This window comes from Danio rerio, chromosome 2 (assembly GCF_052040795.2).
Source record: "Danio rerio strain M-AB ecotype USA chromosome 2, GRCz13ab, whole genome shotgun sequence".
NCBI lineage: Eukaryota > Metazoa > Chordata > Actinopteri > Cypriniformes > Danionidae > Danio > Danio rerio.
The window spans coordinates 27,409,298-27,433,317 of record NC_141022.1 but is presented as its reverse complement, the minus strand read 5'-3'; the positions used below and the strand labels follow the sequence as shown (position 1 = coordinate 27,433,317).

The 24,020-nt window shown below is 34.6% G+C and overlaps 2 protein-coding genes across 8 annotated transcripts in view; one reads left to right on the top strand and one right to left on the bottom strand.

Annotated features, from left to right (window-relative positions):
- Positions 1 to 23,928, top strand: part of xirp1 (xin actin binding repeat containing 1) — a 28,362-nt gene extending 4,434 nt beyond the window's left edge. Inside the window, 8 exon segments of one of the 7 annotated variants that reach the window (NM_001442548.1) lie at positions 220 to 323; positions 420 to 474; positions 564 to 851; positions 3,207 to 3,294; positions 13,532 to 13,692; positions 13,871 to 13,927; positions 16,792 to 21,243; positions 21,677 to 23,927. In NM_001442548.1, the coding sequence (NP_001429477.1) occupies positions 220 to 323; positions 420 to 474; positions 564 to 851; positions 3,207 to 3,294; positions 13,532 to 13,692; positions 13,871 to 13,927; positions 16,792 to 21,243; positions 21,677 to 21,679 (5,208 nt within the window). In that variant the 3' untranslated portion in view covers positions 21,680 to 23,927. 7 annotated transcript variants of the gene reach the window in all.
- The window catches only part of csrnp1a (cysteine-serine-rich nuclear protein 1a), an 811,199-nt gene that overhangs the window by 31,443 nt on the left and 755,736 nt on the right, over positions 1 to 24,020 (bottom strand). The window lies entirely within an intron of this gene.

Sequence of the window (24,020 nt, the reverse complement as noted above, 5' to 3'; positions counted from 1 at the left end):
CAGTTTGTGTTCTGGCATTTTGTTTTGGTCACTGAAGCATGCTTCATTACGCTTTTTTTAAAGGCACTTTATTTCATCTCAAGTGTTATTAGTTTTTCTTGTTTATTTTTTAGATAAATAAATGTGTTAAAGTTAAGATACAAATTATGGCAAACAAAAAACATACAGACAGAAAGACATGCATGGATGGTTTTACTTACCGATGTGTTTTCTATGTAGATGAGCTTCACCTTGAGAAGAAGTCAGTCCCTCAAGAGTCTCTCTGCGGGTCACAGTTCGTGGATTTGGGACAGAAAAACACCTGTTTCTCAGCTTGTCCAAAGGTGAACATGACCTCCACCATTATCCACAAGTTTGCATATACAGCACTGCCTCTCATCCATTGAGTTTTATGTCCTTAAACAAACTGTTTTCCCTAGGTATGAAAGCTGTGTGGATCTCACCGATGCTGGCAGAGAAGACTCCTGGTCCAAGGTAAAACACATTATCTGATCAAGTATTAGGTGGAACAGCAACACTCTCAGTCAACTTTTGTTTACACTGAGTATTTCTGAATCTCACAGCCATCAGGCCTGAGAAGATCAAACCATGAAGAGAGTAAAGTGGAAAACCTCTGGAGAAGATACGAGTCCCTCAGTGGGGCCAACGCCGCTTTATCAAGGAGCATCTCGATGGACATGCTGCCGCCGCCAGACCTGATGAGCACAAACACAGCAACGGGCATGTTTGAGTCAAAGAGCAGCCCTCGTCCCCAGCTCGCAGCGCAGACCAAAAACAGCTCCATGTGGAGGGAGAAGAGCTATTCTGGTGCCACTGCGGTCACCAGCACCAGTAAGCACAAGGCTCATCAGGTGTGTGTAACCGTCACGTCATGGTTTATTTTGGAGGACAGGCATGACTCAGGATTAGAGCATGTGTGTTTTTTTTACTGATGTAGTCACTGAATTATGTGTTGAGCGTTACTTTAAATACTGATGAATCATCCTGAGATGAGGCAGAAAATGGATGTTGAATGTCAAACAACAAATATAGTATGAGAATTAAGTCAAGAGCAACTATTAAAACCTATTAATGTTTACAATTATATAATGTATTATATTAATAATTCAATTATATATAGAAATTAGATAAATACTAGAAGTTTTTTGGCATATAGCTGAAAAATGTTAAACCATAAAAAAATTGAATGAAGTTATAGCAGAGTAAAAATGGAAAATATATTAAAAATAAGTGTACAGCATGTATGTAATATATAAAAAGAACAAAATTTTATGAAAATAAAAAGCCACTTGCTAAAATTCGGACTAATACATGAAATTAAATTGTAGAATCAAAATCAGTTTTATTGCCTAATTGCTAACACACACAAGGAATTTGTTATTTGTTTTTTTTACAGAAGCTCCCAGTGTACACAAAGTGACAAGTAACAAAAAATAAAAAATAAAAAATACAACAAACAATAAACAGAGGAGCAATTAGTCAAAAAGCTCTGGATGTTGAATTGTATGTAAACATACAAGTTATAAGGTGCTGTGTACAAACGTGTATGAGAAAGTATTGGATTGTATATTGTGAACAGATTCTAATTCAAAATATGAATATGATTAAAAAAAATAGTATTTAAAAAATAAAATAATACTGTTGTTAAAGATTTTTTTAATATGCCAAAATCATTTTTATAAGCAGTTAAAGCAATCTGAGAATAACTAGCTTTTAATGTTAAAAACGTATTAATTTTATTTTTTGTAATCATGCTTGATAAAAACAGTCTGCAGATATACATTTGATTGACATTCTCCTTTTTACATATCATCAAAGGGAGATCTCTCCCTCATTAGCAAAGGGTGTTAGGGTTGTTTTTGAATCTGCCGCTATGCTGACGCATAAGTATGTGTAGCTCCGCCCTCTTTTTAGAACAGCACAGTCTCATTTGAATTTAAAGCGACAGTCGCCAATACTGCACAATTTGTAATAAACCCTCAAAGGGGAAGGTTCAAAGAGTTCCAAAATAATTTTTGTGTGGTATTTGAAGCTGAAACTTCACATACACACTCATCAGAGACTTTTTACATGTAAAAAGGGGCATAATAGGTCTTCTTTAACAAAGGCGATGTCATTGTTAAACATCTCCTTTAATATGAATTTACAAAATTTAAATGTAAAAATGACAAAAATAGTTACAAATAATGCCTTAGTTATTATCATTTAATAAAATAATGGCTAACACTCAAGTTTAAGTAACAATTCCCACTATTAACTACTGGCTTATTTATTGGCTATTATTAAGATTGCTGTCTTATAAACATCATCTGTTTTTAGTACTTATAAAGCAGGGGTTCCCAAACTTTTCAGCCCGCAACCCCCAAAATAACAATGTCAGTAACCCACATTTTTCTCTAAGGTGGTTATACTGTAGATTTAAAAACATTGCACACAAAACTATAGGCCTACATAAACATGAGCATATTGACAACACAAGCAACAGTCTAATAACCATATCGTTTTTAATAGTCATTTATTGATTTAATATTAACATCAAATATCTTATTTTTAATGGGGGGGGGGATGGTCCCGACCCCCACTTTGGGAGGCCGTGTTATAAATTATGATTCTATTCTACATATAATCATAATCCCACAATCCTAAACAATAAATGAACCCAACTACTACCTTACTAACTATTAATATTTATCAAATTAGGAGTTTATTGGGCTTAGTTAATGGGTTTTAGCAAGAAACTTAAAATTTGACCAAATAAGGATATTACTAACAATTGATGTTTTGTTTAAAATTAAAGATGCTAAATGTTGCTAAACTGCTAAACTGAATAATATTAATTATAATATTTATGAAAAATCTAAGATGAGCACAGAAATATAGAATTTGACATAAATAAAATAAATACAGGGCAACATAGTGGCGCAGCGGGTAGCACTGTTGCTTCACAGCAAGAAGGTCGCTGATTCAAGCCCCTGCTGGCATTTCTGTGTGGAGTTTGCATGTTCTCTCTGTGTTTGTATGGGTTTCCTTCGGGTGCTCCGGATTCCCCCACAAAACAATACCTTAACATTGTTAATAATTTGAACTGTAGTACTAATAAAATCTATAGTGATATAATTTATATTACATCCTAAAAATATATATTTTTAAGATAATATTAAATGATATAATATAATTTTCAATAATTTTATTCCCTTGTTGAACAGGTAAAATCCTCAGAGCCAATAAGGAGAAGGACAGTCAGTGGGGTTTCTGGATACATCAGCAGATGCAGATCCTCCACTGAACTCAATGGTAAGTTGATAAAAACATGGCATTATTTGTATAACCAGTGCAAATGCGTGAGCAAAATGTCAGCTGTGATGTCAGTCAGTAACTGTAAGGTTAAAGGTCATCTGAGACAAAGCTTTGGTATCTCACGTCCTCTAGCAGCATCTGTCTGTGTTAAAAAATAATCATCAGGTAATCCTTACCGAATAGTTTTAACACACAAAATCCCGTCTGCAAATAGTGAGTCCCGTTTCACAAGTTTTCAGTGAGGGTTGAGAGCAGGACTGAATGTTGAGACTGTAAGTATGTGTGCAATGCATACATGAGACATGACAGACTGCATACACTGACTGCTATTACGACATCATTGAGCTCACATTCTTTGCCACTTCAGATTACGAAAGACAAACAGATATGAAGAGATAAATGTATTAGACTGAATCCACATCTTTTCTTACAACAAAACATCTTTGTTTCCAGCTATGCACTGTATAAAAAAATCCGTAGTTTTACGATTTATTTCCGGCAGCTGGGTTGCGGGAAAATAAAGTAAAATAACGGCTGTTAAATTACAGAAATGTACCATAAAATAACAGTAATATAGAAACATTTAAATTTCTGGTAAATTTCTGTAATTCAACAGCTGTTATTTTACAGTAAATTTCTGTAATTTAACGGCTGTTATTTTACTTTTTTTTCCGGCACCCCAGCTGCCAGAAATAAACTGTAAAATTACAGATTTTTTTTTTACAGTGTGCTTAAGTGATCTATTATATATTTCTCAGTTAACCCATTTTGGAAAAAAAAAATCATAAGATATCATAAGAATGTTAATAATAAACACATACAAATATAAATGTTAATTAATTCATATAAAACTCAAAATGTGAAAGCCACTTATGTACAGTAAATGTATTTTATTCTTTCTTTTCTTACAAAAAAGTGTACACTCTAAAAATGTGGGGCTGTTTTAACCCAAACACTTAGTCAAACATAAACAAACCCAACAGTAGGTTAAAAATGTCTTTAAACCTTTAAAACATATATATTGAATTGTTAAAATAAAAATATTTAACCATACTTAATATAAAAATACAAAAGATACAAGATGTGTTATCAATTTTGTTTATGATCAGGAACCTTACAGTAAAAAAAAAAATAATATCAGTATTGCAATTAAAATCACCTTTGAATATTATCCCCAAAATGACCCTTTAAATGATCTTTGAGTTGAGTATATGCGCAATTATCACAATCACTTCATACAATATTTGTCAAATTGTACCCATGTTTTGTTGATATAAATTATACAGCACATAAAAACCTTATAAAGCCTATGTAACTTTGACAGAACAGTATCAGTAGCCTCAAATTTAAAGGTACCTGTACAGTTCATCCAGAAATTAAAATTCAGTAATAATTTATTCTCCTTGCACTTATTTCAAACCTGTTCAAGTTTCTTTCTGTTTATAACCCAAAAGAAACATTAAGAATGTTATTAACCAGAATTTTTCATAATGAGTACAGAAAATAAAGATTTTAAACCATTTTGGGGTCAGTAAATTTTGGGGGGGGGGGGGGATGAACTATCCCTATAAAGACTATAAACAAATAGTTTACACAGGTTCTGTTTCAACATTTCAGGGGTATTAATACTCACAAGTACGTCAGTCATTATTTTGAGCTGTATTATTAACCTCAATAAACCTCCTCAAACGTCACTGCACATTACGTTCTTACTAGCAGTGCTCAGTAGGATTTTTATATAAAGAGTTAAAAATAAAGATGCCACATGACACTCGTTATAATCAATTAACCAAAAATCCAACAAAAATCATCCCGGTAATTTACACTTCAGTACATTTTAAACTTCTGACCACTTTAGGAAGTAAATGTGGGTTAATTAGTGAATTGTGGGTGACGTGCTGAAGGGGTTTCCTGAATCCCAGTCACTTCCAGAAGCGCTCATTGACTCAGGCCAGTCAAAAAATACCGCCCATACTGCTTCCAAAATAGCAGGCTGGCCTCATCCCTGCTCTGCTGTGATAAAAATCAGCTGTCACCCATTAGAGAGGGACAGAGTGAGACTGGACTACCAGCACAGACAGACCAGCACCAGCAGACGCACATCAGACTGAGACTGCACAGACAGAAAGAGCTGCTGTCAAACCAGACATTCACTTTGTGAGTAAACCGGTGTGGACTGAAAAGCTGCCAGTTAATGAAAGAAACTAAAACATTGTATTGTGAGCATGGGCTTGAATTAATGTGATACTAGATAAATTAACTTATTGTAATTTTGTTGTAATTTTTGTTGTAACTTTGTTGTTGAATTTAAAATAGTTTTTCTAATCATCTCAACTTACACCAGTCAAACTAACTAAATATGTTTAGTTAAAATCTATATAACTAAAAAAGTGTGTATAGTTTATGTAGCTAGTAATAGTAGCATAAAACATTTGTTGTCATAACTTTTTGGCATATTATCATACATATACAGTGTACCAGAACATAGTGGCTGCTATGTTGCTTTTTTTTTTATCTATTTTTTTTTGCACATTTTCCTTTGAATTTACAGACATTACCTTTAAAATTATATTAAATTACAATATAATGCAATGCATAATTAAAAAGATGTGAGCAAAGCGACTAAAAAAAGGTCATAACGAAAAATGAAAAATTCCTTCATATAACATTAAGTTGAGTTGTATTTTTACAGACAGTGCTTTAATATTATGAAATTTTATTACAATATAAAATATTTATTGTTGGTGACATTTTAAAGTAATGTTCCATTAATTATTATTAGTTAATCTATTTAATGACATGAATTAAGTTTAAAGAATCCTGTACAGCATTTATTAATCAGAGTTCAACATTTACTAATGCATTATTCAAATCCAATACTTGTTAGTTTAATGAACTGTGAGTTAACATGAACTAACAATAAAATATCATTATATGTAATAAATGTTTTGTTCTTTGTTTGTCCATGTTAGTAAATACATTAACAAACTTTAGCAAATGGAATAGTATTATTAAGTGTTACTTACTAGTTACTTACTAATTTATTCCAGTTATGTCAAAGCTGCATTTTCAACATCATTCTCTGTTAGATAATCATTCTAACAGAGACATTTATTATTATTATTATTATTATTATTGGTTATGTTGAATTTTATAATTTAATAATTCTTTTAAACAGGTCCAAAACAACAGCATGTAATTTAAAAAGATTTGAAGATCAATTCAGTGAATTCTTTCTTAATAAAAAGTATTGGTTTCTTCAAAAACTACAAACAGTCCCAACCCCAAAGCTTTTGAATAGAAGTTTATATAACATCTGAAATCGCCTTGTTCAATGTGCAGTGACTGATATCGTGACATGCTATCAGCTAAACATGGTTTTGTCAATACGACCCTATTTTAAGCAGCCGTTTTAAGTTGTTGTGGTTTTAACCAGACCTTTGAGTGCTCGCAGGAAACTAAGGCAGGCAGCTGAAGAGAATAAATACCAAGCGCATATCACAATAATTTGGACAGCTGTCAGCAGGACAAAAGCACTCGCATTCTGGGACGCTAATAGCTGTGACCTCCATTCCTGCTCCTGAATGGCATGAATGAGGGCCCGTCTCTGTGAAAGTCCATTCAGCCGATCAACTTTGAAATACACATCTGAGATATATCTTGAAAATGATCACAGATTTAAATTAAGATTTGTAAGAAATTGATGATTCTGTGAAGAAACTTTAACATTCATACAGTTGAAGTCAGAATTATTAGCCCCTCTGAATCATAAGTTTATTTGTTTTCCTAATTTCTATTTGACGGACAGAAAATTTTTTCAACACATTTCTAAACATAATAGTTTTAATAACTCATTTCTTATAACTGATTTATTTTATGTTTGTCATGATGACAGTAAATAATATTTGACTGGATATTTTCAAGACACGTCTATACAGCTTAAAGTGACATTTAAAGGCTTAACTAGGTTAATTAGGTTAATAACTAGGCAGGTTAGAGTAATTAGGCAAGTCATTATATACGTAACAGTGGTTTGTTTTATAGACTATCGAAAAAAATATATAGCTTAATGGGCCTAATAATTTTGACCTTAAAATGCTTTTTTAAAAAAGTAAAAACTGCTTTTATTCTAGCTAAAATAAAAAAATATTATCAGACACTGTAAAATTTCCCCTTCTCTGTTAAACATCATTTGAAAAATTTTTTTAAAAAGAACAAAAAAATCAAAGGGGCGACTTCAACTGTACACTTAAAAAATTATGTTCGCTTTTTGCACATATTTTTTTTAATTAGTTGAATCAACACAATTCTTGAGTTTATAGGAAGACAACTTAATATTTTTTTATGTTCAATTCACTTAAATTTGTAAAAACTATTCCTTTAATTTAATTCCTTCATGTTGTTGCAACACAAATTATTTGTGTGGAACCCAGCATTTTTTACAGCGAAGAATGTTCACAAAAGATCAAGAAACCCTGTTAACAAAGTGTGCTTTTTGCTTAAATGACAAAAGAATTAAATATTGCTTTTGTAATTTGGACTTTTTTTTGCCTGGAAGGTTCTTGGAGGAACTTTTTTAAAGTACCATAAAATAGATTTATGAACTAAATTTATGCTGTTTTCACAGCCAAAGTGATCACAAGAAATACATTTAAAAAGACAAAAATGCCCATAATAAACCACAGGACTTCAAATAAAGGTTCTTTATTAGTTTTGATGGTTTAGTGAAGAACAATAACATACTGTAGAACCCATTTATTAAATTAAAGTTTCTTTAAAGTTGAAAAAGATTATTTACATCATTACAACATTCTTAACTCTGTGAGCAAATATTTTGGGTAACACTTTACAATGAAAGACACAAAATGTATTTATTGACATGAAAAAATCATGTGAAGCATTTACCATAGTTCAACATTTACTAATGCATTATTAAAATTAAACACCATGCATGTTAAATGAGTTCATGCTAATGTTAAAAAAACATGTAAATAAATGTATTGCTCATTGTTTGTTCATTTTAGTAAATACATGAATTAACATCAACTACATGTCCCATATTGTTCTTTAAAGAACTGATCACTGAAAGGTTCTTTGAGGAACTAAAACTGTTATTTGATGCTACACTAAAAAAAAATCCTTTGCTGCTTGTTCAGACTACTTATTTAAAATGAGCTGAAACGGCACAATTCTTGAGATTTTGTGGAGACAACTTAATTGTTTTATGTTCAATCCACTAGAATTTGAAAAAACAATCAAGTTAACTTAATCGATTTGTGTTGGGGCACATGTGCGGAACCCGGTATTTTTTAATGTATGAATTTTAAACCTTATGTTTTCATTTAAATACTGTACAAGTTTTAATGTTTCTGATTAAAATAAATCATTTTGTTGTTTTAATAATTTGACAAGATGACATGCAAATCAGCAAGCACCAGTATTCATGCTTGTAAACAGCTTGATGAAATCTCACTGTGCGGCACAGTAATGTCTAGCTGGACTTCAGCATTGTGTGGGCCTGTTATTCTGTGTGCTCATCCAGCTATGCAAACGTTTTAAGCCCAGACTCGTGAGTGGCGCCAGCGCTGGGCCCGTGCCTTTGTCTCATGGGAGCTTACAGTGTGAAAAACAGAGGTATGCTGGAGTATAGTCATTAGTTACAGCTGACAGACCTGTGCTGCTCATACGACTGACCTCAGAGGAAAGCCTTCTGATGTGCTCAGGCCTACAGCAGCTCTGCTGGTATTTCATATGCAAAGTCTGCTTTTGCCACATCAAAAATTTGTTACATCACATTTCATCATTAGTTATATATTAGTCCACTTTTTCAGCTGTGATTTTTTTCCCCATCAATTTTAGCAACAGGGATTTTTGAAAAGTCTTTTTTTAAACCAACCATGGGAGTTGCAACATTACAAACTTAGTTTAAAAAAAACAAGATTATGAAAATCAGACCAAATGATTTAAGGTTAAAGACTGCATACTCAAGAGTTTTAATGAGGTAAAGAACTACAAAAATACATGCTAATTAATTCACAGGTTACATATTTCTTGATTCATTGGTTTTTACTGTTTAAATAACATTATGAGACCTTTATTTCTGCTCTGTCAACTTATCTTGTTAAACATTCAACCATGCAGTCTAACAAAGTGACTTTTATTGACATTTTAGTAGTTAGAAACAATATAATAATGATATTAATAATAATAGTAATAATACATTTTATTTGTAACTCACTTCTTTTAAAAAAGTAAAAACAACAAAGCACATTAAAACAATGAAAAATGCACACAAAAAAAACACAATAAGAATAAAAGAGCTATCACAAATTAAAAACAGTCCTTAAAAGATGAGTGCACATAACATATATTGTGCATAATGCTGTATATAGAGAAATAAGTCCATAAAACAACAAAAAAGTATTGGCAGTTTATTGCCAGGTTTTTGTATTATACTTTACAACACCAATCCAGGCAATATTTGACTTCAAACTATTAAAAATAAAAGTCACCTTTTCAAACTTTTCAACATCAGAAGTTGTTGGAGTAAAGATCAAGGTTCCATGATGCCATTCAGAAGCATAAATAAATAAAAAACAAATTCATAAATCCCCAAATACGGAAAACCTATTTAACAGATCATTTCTGCAGCATGGAAAGTAATTCCTGCCAATTTAAAAAAATATATCAAATAAACATTGGAAATTAAAATGAAAACCAGATTAACAAAGTCATCATAAAACACTGCAAATTATCTGCCAATATTTGAAAATAAATTGAAATTACTTTTTCACTGTGACAGCACATCGTCCCTGTCAAATTAATAAATGAAATGAAGCTGCTGATTTAACATTTCATTTTCACTGCATTTCCACGTCAAAACTATGAAAATATTAAAATGAAAAGCCAAACTGAAAAATAAAATACAAACACAATTTTTTCAAAGCTTGTTATTAATATTCATGCTATAATAGTGAATTTTTAAACCACACTAAACTGAGCTAAACTGAACTGAACTTAAACTCAGAAAACTGAACAGACACTGTTTCAATTTACTATAATATTCTATGTGAAGCTGCTTAGAAACAATCTACATTCAGTGTTACCTCTAGGATTTTTACCAGCTGTGGCGGCATGCCTTTTTTTTTACACAGATATACCAACTACCTGTGGCGTTATTTCAATGACAAATGTTGTGAGTGCAGCATTAAGTCGAGATCGCATGTAATAGCCTACAGGCATGCGGATCTCTTTGCTTGCGCTCATATTCCCTCTGTTCGTGCACAAAACTTCTTGCACGCCCCTTCAAAAATACGCTGGTCAAGCGCAGATCTTCTTGTGCGCTCTCAAATAAATGCTGCTGAAGTGCGATGAAGTGCGTTTACGTAACAAGTATGTCTCCAGCATTTATTAGATTTGCTAGGACTATTTATGAATGTCTCCAATAGACCTACAGAGCGGTATTAAGTAAAGTGAAACGGCTATACGTCGTGTTTGCTGGCCTCATGCATCATGCACCTGTCAGTCAGCACATAACCTTCAAGGGTTAAACAAATGACGCACAGCACTACTACGGTTACAGAAAAGTTTGCGCTGTTATATTTCACTTACTTTTTAATACGTTATGGTGCGATTATCACTCGCTATTAATAAACCTGACTGAATGTTAAATGAAAAGCTGTAATGTAGCTGTGGCGGGATCAATTTTGGCATGGTGCCCCGCCATGGAAAAATGAATGTAGCTGAAACCATGACATTGTAAAAGTGTTATAAACATAAAGGTGAATTGAATTGAAAAAAATGTACATATAAGTTTTCCTTTTTTTGACACTTTTATTTCAGTTTTCATGTTCAACATCCACCTGTATGCAAAGCCTATGCTAATCAGGGGGAGGGGCATATTCAAGTGACGTCGAGTGTTTTTAAAGCTTGAGAAGCACGGTTTTGATGGATGGGACAGTGTGTTACTGATGTATATATTATAGAAGTAAAATGGCAAAACCTGTAAGCCAGCTTTTACATGACACAGCTGCTGCATTGGTACAACAAGAGGAACAGAAGGGACAATATGTTGTCACAGTGAAAATGAAAATGAAAAATAAGTCATTTCAATTCATTTTCAATTTTTGGCCATGTTTTATAATGAAACTGTTAACCTGGTTTTCATTTTAATTTCCAATGTTTATTTGATTTATTTGAAATTGGCAGAAATTACCCATTATATGAAGCACTGTAGTAAAATTAATGCAAACAGATTGGTTCAACAAAATCATACACAGCCAATTAACAACTTCAGAGCTGTTTTAAAAGAATTAAAATAATGTTAAAATGTTATAATGTTAAAATATTTTTCTATGGAGAAAATTAATGGAGATTTTACTCGACCTGGCGGACTTAAAAGCACACTGCCTATAGTATATGCTCAAAAACAATGGACTAATTCTTCTGTTTTCAGTGCTTATTTAACACAACTAATGCTGCATTTTTAGCATCCTTTGATTACATTTAAAATGTGTGATCATGCACATTTCTTTTTTGTTTATGATAATAGTTGAATTGGTCCAAATATAGAAATTCATATTAAAATGCCTTTCATTTATATTACTGTTAGACCTGTAAAAAAAAAAGTAATAATAATAATAATAATAATAATAATAATAATAATAATAATAATAATATATCTGCTATGTTTTAAAATTTCAAATAACTAAAAATATTATTTTAATCCCCATGAATTAATTATGGAAAAAAGGTTAAGTAGAGGATTTGCATATGTATTAAAATAAATTACAACTTTGAATGTAGGGTTAATTACAGATCAAACATTGTTGTGTTAATTCAGAAAATATAAGATTTACATCAGTTTCCAACAAGCAAAACTAAAACAGAAGATGCAAATAAGAGAAGTTTTTAATAGTATAATAAGAACGATTTAACCAAAAAAAAAATAAATTAAAATGTCAGCTGTTTTAGCAGTGCAGCATTTTGAATCTGATCAAATTTGCTTCCTTGTCTTGACGTATCGTAAGCATTAAAAGATGACAATTCAAAAAAACAAAACCACTAATTATGCTAGCAAATGACTATGCTAAAAATGGCTAAGATCAGAATCCTGACTCAGGGAAGCTTTGTCACAGGGTGTTTTGTCTTCTTAGAATGAGAAACTCAAAACAGTGTCACAATTCAGCTGACATTGCCGGTTGTTTCTTTTTGACATGTTACAATGGCACAGGCCACAGATTTTCAATATGTTTCATGATAAGAAATACAGTCAAATTGCATTAAAAAATCTTAGAGGTAATTTGGCTAATGTAACTTAAAAAATGCATCTATGTTTAATATTGCAAAATCATAAGCATGCACGCAGCTGAAAGTTTCCATAGGTCCTTAAGGTTTAATAATAGCCCACAGATAAAAGCATGCAAACACCAGCTCTGGTCTATATTTACAGCACTATCAGAGACACTACATGGCCAAGGAATTGGGTCGGGTTACTCTTGTCTTATTAATAGTCTACTTCTAGACTATTATCCGACATAAAAATGTGTAAAAATCTGTGGGTTTAAATATATACATTTTAAGAAAAGTATTAAAGTATGCTTATAATGTGCCACATGATTGTTTGTTTTTGCCACTAGTTTGTCACATTTACATTGCCTACAAATCTTCCAAAACTCATGTGTTTACAGTGAAAAAAAAGATGTACAAAAAGTTTTTTTGTGTCCAACAGAATAAAGAAACTCGGTAACACTTTAGTTCAGGTCACAATTCATGTTTTTAACAGATAATTAGTAGTTAATAATCTAGTAGTGTTAGGTAATGGTTTGTTAATACTGTGAATTGTGACCTAAACTAAAGTGTTACCTGAAACTCAAACAGATTTGAAACCACATGAGGATAAGTGGTGAGTAAATTGAAAATTTAGGGTGAACTATCCCTTTAATGCATACAAAAGTTAAAGATAATTTACAAAATGCAGTTAACATATGTATGCAAGTTTAAAAATTAAGATCAAATTAAATAAAAGTCACAAATAAAGGTCTTACATTTTATTTTCAAAAGCAAAACTCATTCATAACGAAACATGATTGATTATAATAACCAATAATCATTTAAACTAAGCCTTAATTGATCTGTTTATATGACTCCAACAAGTGAATCACTGCGATTTATTTAGCTCAAGAATAATTAAAGATTTTTTTGTGCAACAACCTGTGTTTCTTGTGTGAATTAGATGACAAGAGACATTTCAAGAAAGACTGGAGAGAATCTGCCTCTTATCCAGAATACAAACAGAAGTACACATCTTCTCCCATCACCAGTGTGAAAGACAGATCTGCCCTTTACCTCTTAAAGGTCGCAGCTGCAGACTCTTCAGGATCCATCGAGCAGCAAGTGAGTGTTCATGCATCTGTTAAATCACTCACAGCACAGGCATCTGTAAGTTCAAGTGCTCAGACTGGATCACACACATCCATGCAATGCTGTGAAGTCTGACACATGCTCATTTTACAGTACAAACCTGTCATTGGCTAATATTTCCCTCAGTCAAATAATTATGCATCTTCCACAGGGCAGTGTGGTCCACGAGCGATTCAACTCAAGTGGAACGACAAAAAAAGGAAGCAAGGTATGTCAACTTTAAAAGTTGAAATCATAATGTGACTCTGTTTTGTGGCTAATGACTAATACGGTGATGTATTACTAAAAAGACTCACATGTGATTCTTTTGGTTTTTAAAATTAAAGAATATAAAAACAAAGGAGCATTAGGCAATGCTTTTTAATTATATTTTTATACAAACAGGGAACGCTCTCGAAAACAAAGAGCCCACATATGTATAATAAACAATATTCCATGATTTTAGGCCTTAAATATTGGGAAAGAACAATACAAACAAATAATTCAATCAAAAGCTGTAATTATATGTACAGTTGAAGTCAGAATTGTTAGCCCCCCTTTGATTTTTTCTTTCTTTTTTAAACATTTTCCTAAAGATGTTTAACAGAGTGAGGACATTTTCACAGTAATTTTGCCAAAATTAATGCCAAAATTATTAACCCCTTCAAGCTATATATTTTTTTCTAAAGTCTACAGAACAAACCATCATTATATAATACCTTGCATAATTACCCCAAACTGCCTAGTTAATCTAGTTAAGCCTTTAAATGTCACTATAAGCTGTCTTGAAAAATATCTAGTCAAATATTATTTACTGTCATCATGGCAAATATAAAACAAATCAGTTATTAGAAATGAGTTATTAAAACTATTATGATTAGAAATGTGTTGAAGAAATCTTTCTTTTAAACAGAAAATGGGGAAACAATAAACAGGGGGCTAATAATTCTGACTTCAACTGTATATTCACAGTATCTACTAATTGCAAATCTAAAAAACTGATAACAACTTTGAAGTAGTCTTAATCTTTTCCAGAGCTGTATGTTAATAAGTGTTGTGCTATAGTTACTGAAAAATAGTAACTAGTTACAGTTAAGAGTTACTTCATTCAAAAAGTAACTCAATTATTTTGTCGATTACCTACAATAAAAAGTAATGCATTACTGTTAAAAGTCATTTTTGAGTTACTTTTCCAGAACATTTTTAATGCTCCGAATAATGCCCTTATAACGTCACTTCAACGCTGCATGGAGAACATACTGTTGATCAACTTCACAGTTTTAATTAATGTGCATTCTCACAACTAAAACACAAAACATATTTAAAAAATAAGTTATTTTAAAAAATCTATTTAAGACAGATGAGCAGCACAAAAAATGAAAATATTTTAAGGTAATAAACCAGCTAAATAATATATTCGGAAACAAAAAAAAAAGCAAAAACTAAAGCTGCTTCAGCATCATAAAAGTTGATGTATTTACCCTAAACATGTTCCTTCAAAGCTTGAGTGTGAAAACTAGCAACAATATATAACAAACACAAAACCTTGATGAAATAAACACATGAATGTAATCTGAATTATCATTCAGACTCAATTTAATGAAACTCAGCACCAAAAAAACTGCTATAGACAACAATACATTTTATGGATTATAAACAAAACAAAAACATAACAGCTATGTCTACTAAACTAATCAATTTTGTTATACAGATAACAAATGTGTGCTAATTTTTTCAAATAACAAATCTAGTAGTATTAGTAATAGTAATTAATAATTGTAAGGTATAATGGCCTCTTGGTCTTCTTCGCTCACATCTCCGTCTCTCTCTCTCGTGCACTCAATCTCTCGGCTTTCGCTTGACTTTTGTCTAGTCTACCGCCTCATACACGAGGGGGTAGCATCCACTATTCCCACAATGCGTTGCAGCTGAAAACAGGAAGATGTAGGCTAGACTGCAGCCAAAATTAATGAACTTACCAAGTAACAGACAAACTCATCCTGTTGTAACAACAGATACTATATTTAAAAAGTAATGCTATACATTAATAATACAGTATTAGTTACCAGTAGCTCGTATTGCCCAACACTGGTTAATAAACAATAATATAAAAAGTCATAGTAACAGTGATGTTGTGTTATTACAAAGGATCCTTTATAACTAACAGGATTTGTGATTTGGTGAGAGTGAATTGGTTCATTTAAGTGGTAAATCACAATATCTGCCACAGTATTAAAGCCGAAACATTATTTTTAGTTTCTCAACATCCTCCTATTTCTATCAACCTAACAATTCCAAGTACTGTTATGATAATGCTGCAGTAAGTTGCCCTGGTTTTGTTTCATCTATGTACATACCCTTTGAAACCACTTTTTTATAGTGTACATGCATTCCAATTTTGTAATTGTATTTAAAGATGCTGTATTTAATTGGAATGTACTAGAGCACAAGATACCATGACAAGCAAGCAGATTCTACTCAAGCTAAATAACCTATATTCATATACAGGCTTTTGTTCAAAACTTTAATAAATAGTTCTATATTAGAGACAATGTGTGCAATTTATTGTCAGTTTTGCTCATTCCTGTTGGTGTCATTAGTCTGGCAACATACCGCACCTTAAGCATTTGTGGTTACACTGTAAACTTAAACCCTAAGAATAACTAAACCTTACCATAAATCCATTATCTAACCCCCACCCATAACTTTGCCTTTCCTCTTAAATCTAACAACAGTTTAAACTCGTTAGCACTAAATGTGTATTTTACGGAATAATGTAGCTACACATTACATATTCTTGTAGTTATAGAACAAATCAAATATTGTCCTGTTCTGTCAAGCTCCAAAAATATCTGCAAATGTGAAGCTTTTGTTGTGGTGAATGAATCTTTGAACTAATGAAGCTGAAAATCATCATAAATGAAGTCAAACCTGAATAGGTGTGCAGTGAACTAACTCAACTATCCCCAGCTAAACACGGAAAAAGGTAAAGTATTTCAGCTTAATCATACTAACATTTTAACAATGTTTCAATTTATTAAATCATTGCATTGTGGAGAGTAACGTGAGCCTTCATACTTCTTTGCCCCCAAGATGGCAGAAGTAGCCAAACAGACAAAAGCTACAGAAGCAGTCTGTGGAGATGAGGATTTCCCTCCACCTCCACCTCCTCTTCCAAGACCTCAGGTTCTGGAGTCACTTCAAAAAGATCTAAGCCAGAACTTCCTCCCCGTACCACCTCCAAAAGAAACCTTCTCAGAGATCTACCAACAACGACAAAAAAGTGAACTGAAGCGCCTTTTTAAACACATCCACCCTGAACTGAAGATGACTGTTGATGACGTTGTAGATGACGAACTAATTGATGCAATAAATCCTCAAGCAGCAGATGCAGCATATCAGGGAGAAGTCCAATCCATGCGCTGGATCTTTGAGAACTGGACTCTTGATAATATTGGAGACCCACATGAAACTAAAAAACTACTTTGTGAGGAAAATCCGCAAGGTGGGGACGTGAAGGGCAAATCCTCTTTGTTTGAGCATTCAACATTCGACAGTCAGCATGCAGCAGGTGCCGAGAGAGCAGGTGTAGTCAGAGGAGATGTTCGCACAGCCACCTGGTTGTTTGAAACACAGCCTCTAGATTCAATCAGCAAGTCAAAGATAGAGGATGAGGAAATTGTGGAGGTCGTCTTGAAGGAACCTGTTCAGAAAGGTGACGTGACCGGCGCACGTCGTCTGTTTGAAACCAAACCACTGGATTCTTTAGGTCGCTGCTGCTCTGTCGAAGACCAACATTTCCTAACATTAAAATCAGAACTCCAAGAGAACAAAGGAGATGTGAAGAAAACAGTCAAACTTTTTCAAGCAGATCCCTGTTGTGCGCTTAGGGATAGCAATGGTAAAATCCATGAAATCAAATCAATCTGCAGAGAAGAAATCATGAGCAGTGACTTTAAAACTGCACGTTGGCTTTTTGAAACTCAACCCTTAGATCACATTAATGAAGGAGCTCATGTTCAGATAATTCGAGGGATATCTCTTGAAGAAGCTCAGAGAGGCGGTGTTGATAAGAAAAAGTGGATGTTTGAGACCCAGCCGCTTGATGCAATTCACGAAGGTGTTGTGGAAGAGCAAAAGTTTCAAGGAACAGCAGTGGAGGGTTTCTCTGGAGCAGCAGATGTTCATAACAAACTACAGCTGTTTGAAAACCAGCCCCTGTCATCCCTTAAAGGAGATTCTGAGGGTGACGTTTTAGAGAAGGAGGCAATTGTTGGAGGAAATGTTGGATCCACCCTATGGCTTTTTGAGACTCAGCCCATGGACACTCTGAAAGATAGCTACGAGGTGGGACATCTCCAGAAGGTTATGGTATCAAGTGATGAAAAAGGAGAAGTTCAAGACAAAAGGATGCAGTTTGAGAAGTCCACTGCTGGTAAAACAGCAGGTGACAGTGGAAACAAAGTTCAAAATGATGAGAAAGGAGATGTGAAAACTTTCAAAAGCCTTTTTGAGACATTACCTCTTAATGTTTCCGAGAAAGCACAAAGTCAAATTCATGACATTACATCTGGGGATGTCAAAGGCCACTGCTCACTGTTCGAAACAACACCCCTGTATGCGATTAAAGACTGTGCTGGAAATTTCCACGAAGTTACCACTGTCAGTAGAGAAGAATGCATTAAAGGCAATGTACAGAATTACAAATGGATGTTTGAGACAAGACCCTTAGACCAATTTGAAGAAAGTAGCGGAAAAGTAGAACTCATCAAGGGCATTACAAGGCAAGAAGACATGACAGATGACACGAGGACAGCCAAATGGATGTTTGAAACACAGCCTTTGGATTGCATGAGTTTAAATAGTAGGACAGATGTAGACTCTACACAAAAAGAATTTAAAAAGAGTAATGTGAAAACATGCAAATGGCTGTTTGAGACACAACCAATGGACATGTTGTATGAAAAATCAGAAGGGAAGCAGGATGTAGAACCAGTACCGAAAGCTGATGTGAAGTCACACACTTGGCTTTTTGAAACACAACCACTGGATAACATTAAAGACAAGGAGAACCTTGGTTTGAAACTTTGCAGCACTGTGCAGGAAGACGTAAAGAGTGATGTAAATGTGAAGACAGTGAAACACCTGTTTGAAACTGAGCCTTTAGACAGAATCACAGATCAAGCCGATTCTGGCCAAAACGTAAGGTGTGTCAGCCAGGTGGATATGCAGTCTGGAGATGTTTCACGTGTCAAGGAAATCTTTGAATCTAAATCGCTAGGAACTGAGTCTTCCAAATGGTCTGAGGAGCAGAAAAATGAAATTCAGTCAGGATCTGTCCACAAATTCACTTGGTTATTTGAGAATCAGCCTATTGGTGACATTAACGAGAAAGAGGAGAGAATAGTGTCATGCGATGTTGAGGCTGGGGATGTTGGAGGCAAGAAGTTTATTTTTGAAACCCTCTCTCTGGATAAGATTAAAGACAAAGATGAACTACTTGAGCATCCGTCAATGATTATAGAGAAGCCTTTGAGCAGTAGCGTTAATGTGAAATCCAACACAATGCTTTTTGAATCCCAGCCATTGTATGCTATAAGAGACAAGGATGGGCAGTTTCATGAAGTTACCACTGTAATGAAGGAGGAAGTCATGAGAGGAGATGTCAGGGGTGCAAGATGGAGGTTTGAAACCAAGCCACTGGATACTATTCAAGCAGACAAGGAAATCTACGTCATCCGTGCTGTTACGCAGGAGGACGTGCACAAAGGAGATGTGAAATCTGCACGATGGAAGTTTGAGACTCAGCCTCTTGACTCATTTACACCTCACGAAGGGCCCTCTGTGCGTGTTGTTGAAGATATAGGCAATGAAAAGTGTGTGCAACAAAGCAGGCAGCTTTTTGAGACAGAGCAAGCATCCCAAAAGAAGTTTGTGCGAATGGTGAGCGTTACAGATGTTCAACAAGGTGATGTACGTACCTCAACATGGCTTTTTGAGAATCAGCCTATTGATACTCTAAAAGGTGAACCAGATGAGCAGAACAACTTGACAGCTGTACATAGAGAAGATAACACTAAGGGAGATGTGAAACGCTGCACTTGGTTATTTGAATCACAGTCCTTAGATAAAATAAAGGACAATAAGCCAACTGAAGAGTTGGTTTCATCAAGGGAAGAAATTCCCAAAGCTGATGTCAAAAGTACAACCTGGTTATTTGAGACCACACCACTTGACAAAATCACTGTTGAAAGTGTGACAGACATACTTTACAGACTTTGTCATAATTCCTTCATTCATTCCAGCGGAATCATCATTCAAGCAAATGATTACAAGTATGTAAACATGGCAAAATATCAGATTGTGAAGGATGAGGGGCCCAAAGTCCTAAAGGAAGAAGTTGTTGAAGGAAACATCAGGAACCTAATGTTGCAGTTACTGTTCAAACCCAATATTAAACCTAAGGTTGTCCTCCTTAAAGAAGACGAACAAGGCAAGATGCACAGTACAGTACTTGAAATCCCATTTCAACAGCCAGGATCTACAACCAACCTTGAGGCGGAATGCAAGACCCAAGAAGCAGTTAAAATTATTGAGAATTTGCTGGTTCAACAAAAAGAAATCAAGACAGGTTTGGTCATGCAAGAATCTGAAGGTGGGCAGCCAGAAATGACAGTATATTCCCTTCACTGTGAAAGCAGCTTAACTGAGTCGCAAACCATCACGCGAGGAGACGTCAAGTCCACCATTGGCAACCTCCTTGCCACAGTCCACAGCCAGCAGACTAAGCAGTCTTGCAGAATGGAAGAAATCGAGAGGGGGAATGTTAATTTGTATAAAAGCTGCATTGAAAAAGGTGACCTTAAGAGTCTACAGCGAGAACTTTCTGAAGAAGATTTGGTCACATATTGTAGAGACCAAATCGAAATTGTTCAAGGTGATGTAAAGGAAGCGATGCGACACCTAAGTCAACAAAGAGAACAAGTTGAAAGAACAATCTTGGATGTTGTACCAGGAGATGTGAAAAATGTCAAAAAGGTTTTCTCTGATGTCTGCACAGACCTGAGCATTGGAAACTGTGTGCCAAGAGAGGAGATAGTCCGAGGTGACATTTTGTCAGCCAAACAGCAACTTGGTGAGGCAGTTAAACAGCAAGTCATGGTCCAGAAGGAGGAAATTGTTTCTGGAGACATTAAGGCAACACTTGAATCCTTGGAGCGAGCTAAACAACAAAGCATGCAGGTGGAGCGTGAAGTCATAAAACCAGGCACCATTTATGATCTGAATGTAGAGGCAGAAGAAATATGCTCAGAAGAAAATGAAAGTAAATTAGTTAAAGAGGAAATCATTCCTGGGGATATTAAGGCTGCCAAAAGATCCCTTGAGAGGGCAAAGAATCAAAGCATGAAGGTAGAACGAGAACCAATCACACCTGGAAAGCTATATAACCTGAATGAAACATCTCAGTGCCAAAGCAGCACAACAGTGGAGCAGTCTACAACATCCACCTACAGTAACCAGCGGATTACTACAACATTTCGAAAGGTTAGTGACATAGAAAAGGATCAGGAATCCATAAAAAGATTGTGTTGTCTGAATGAAGTGGGAGGGGGAGGAAAAAATATATATATTAACACAGAAGATGCCTTAAAAATGGTAGATATTTCAGAGTCAGCACCAGATGTTGTTAAAGGTGATGTAAAGGCTACTATTCAATCTTTAAGAAGTGCTTCAACAGAGCAGAGAAGTGTAGACAGAGAAGAGATTGTTAGAGGTAATATGCAAGAGACACTCCAGTGTCTCGAAAAGTCTAGCATTAATATTTCTAGAGGAGATTACAAAGCAGCAATGTTATATAAACAATCTGGACAGCCTTACACTCAAAGCAAAATTACAAATGACTCAGGGACTAAAGATTGCAAGCAGAGTTTTGATCATATTCCTTCATCTCACACTCAATTGTCTTCTTCGGTTTCAGTGACCAGAAGTGAGCATCCAACCAGCCTGGCACTGAATTCAGAATCTGTTAGCTCCAACGCAGACAATTCAAAGAACTCTAGTGCTTTTACAGGAAAAGATGAACACCCACCACCCATCCTTCCGAAAACTGGTCATCAGGTTAATGATCAGAAACCAGTAATTCCACCGAAGCCACTGCACATCACTACTAGCTCCCCACCACTATTTACAGAAACATCAAATATGTGTCCAAACTCAACTGTGAGCATTAATGATACACAACAGACTCCAGCAATACCTCTGAAAGTGACTCCCAGCAATAAAATGTTTACACATGAAACTGAAATTGCAAAAAGTTCAAACAAAATTAAAGACAAGGAATCCAAAAGTCATGAACAAGTTCAAAGGACAAACTTAACTGATCCTACTGATTTTCAGAGAATGCAGTACACTGAGCAATGGGTCCAGAATTCCCACATGCAAATTACAGACACTCCATCAGTCAATAAAACAGATTCTTTTAAAAATGGTTCCTTTCCTGGTGATTTAATTGGAATGGAGAAAAATGTGGTTCAGAAAATAAATGCTGCAGAAGAGATCAGGATGTGTTATTCAAAGGATAATGATGAACTAAACAAGGGTTTTAAGGCTGTACTTCAGAATTTTGCAGAAAAGAAGACAACTACAGACACAGGCTCACCTTTCCCGAAGAAAATTAAAGTTGTGCAAAAAGAAAACATCCAGGAACAGGCTAAAACCTCCAATAAAGATGAGTTACACTTCACCAGCAGAGACACCCCTTCAACACCTAACAAACATGAAGTTCCTTCAAATCACAGTAATTCTGAAAACAAGGTAGTTTTGAGAGAAAAGAAAGCAAAGAGGGAGACAGAAGATGAGCGCCGACAGAGGCTCTCCATCCACAGAGATGAGATAATGAGGGGCAACGTAAAAGCAGCCATGGAGATCTTTGAAAATCTTATGAGACGAGAAGAACTGAAGGTCATTTTGTCAAAGGTTCAAGAAATAGAGGGGGAGACTTTTGAGGTGGATGTCAGATCTCTCAAGACTTTATTTGAAAATGTGCCTGCTTGGATTACCAATCCAAAAGAAAATACCAAACGCAGACATCGTCCGAGAGTTGCCAAAGAGACGGAGGGCTTAAGAGATGATCTAGAGAGCATATCTTCAGTTGAGGCTGCATTTGAGGACCTAGAAAAAGCAAGTATGGACATTGTCAATTTGAAAGAACAGACATTAGCTAAACTCTTAGACATTGAGGAGGCCATAAAAAAGGCTCTGTACTCTGTCTCAAATTTAAAATCTGAAGCAGACATTGCAGGGTTGTCAGGCCTGTTTAGTGAATCACTGAGTCCTGACAATGTCTCTCCAAGTACTAAAAACATAAGAAAAATTAGCATTGTATCCAGCAAAACAAAGCCTGCTCAATCCAATCAGATGCAGAGTGCTGATAACAGGGCTCTGTATAAAGAAGTGCCACATGTACCTCAAGTTCAAGTGAGCAAGCAATCCTCAAACGTTCCCTCCTCACCTTCGTTTATTTCCATTCATTCTGCCGCAAGAAAACCAGCAGAGTCACCAACTGATAAAACTAAAACAAATGCAGACCAATCTAATGCAGGGAGCAGCTCTTCCCAGAATAGCTCAGCCAGCCACATTTGTAGTCCTCCAAGTCCAAGAAGGAAAGTCAGTGTTCTTGAAGTACAGCGAGTTCCTGAGGTCCCAAGTGGAATCTTTGGCACTAAAACTGTGAGTGAGAAATATGAGGAGACCGACTGCTTTGGGAATACTTACTATTCCTCCAAAAGATCTACATTTGTTACTAGGCAGTCCGAGACTGAATTGTCTTCCTCATATGATGTAGTCCCCAGCCCTAGGAGGTATGAAGGAATGACTTCACCTGTCTTGCAAAGATCTGGCCAGAGCTTCTCCTCAAATTCTCTAAGTAAAGGCAAAGACAGAACAGTGTTTGTTACTTTTGGTCATCCCAACACTGAAAAGCATTAAGCTGGCAGCATTGTTTTTGTAACTTTTTTTGGATGATGTCTTGTTTATTTCCATATTTTTATTTAAATCAATATATGAATTATTGATCTTAATTTTAATGTGTGTACAATTGAAATGTTATCATGATGCCTTCATTAGGTGCATGTTTTTTGTACTGTTCCATTTGTGTTAATGTTAAATATTTATGTTTGTTTCAAAAAACTGTATATTATCTAAAATAAAATAAAAACTTACAAAGCAGTATTTGGCATAATATTTTTTTTTGTCAGACATTATATATTGTATCTTTAAAACAGCATGTTATAACAATTCCGTAGCTATAGAAGATTCTTCAT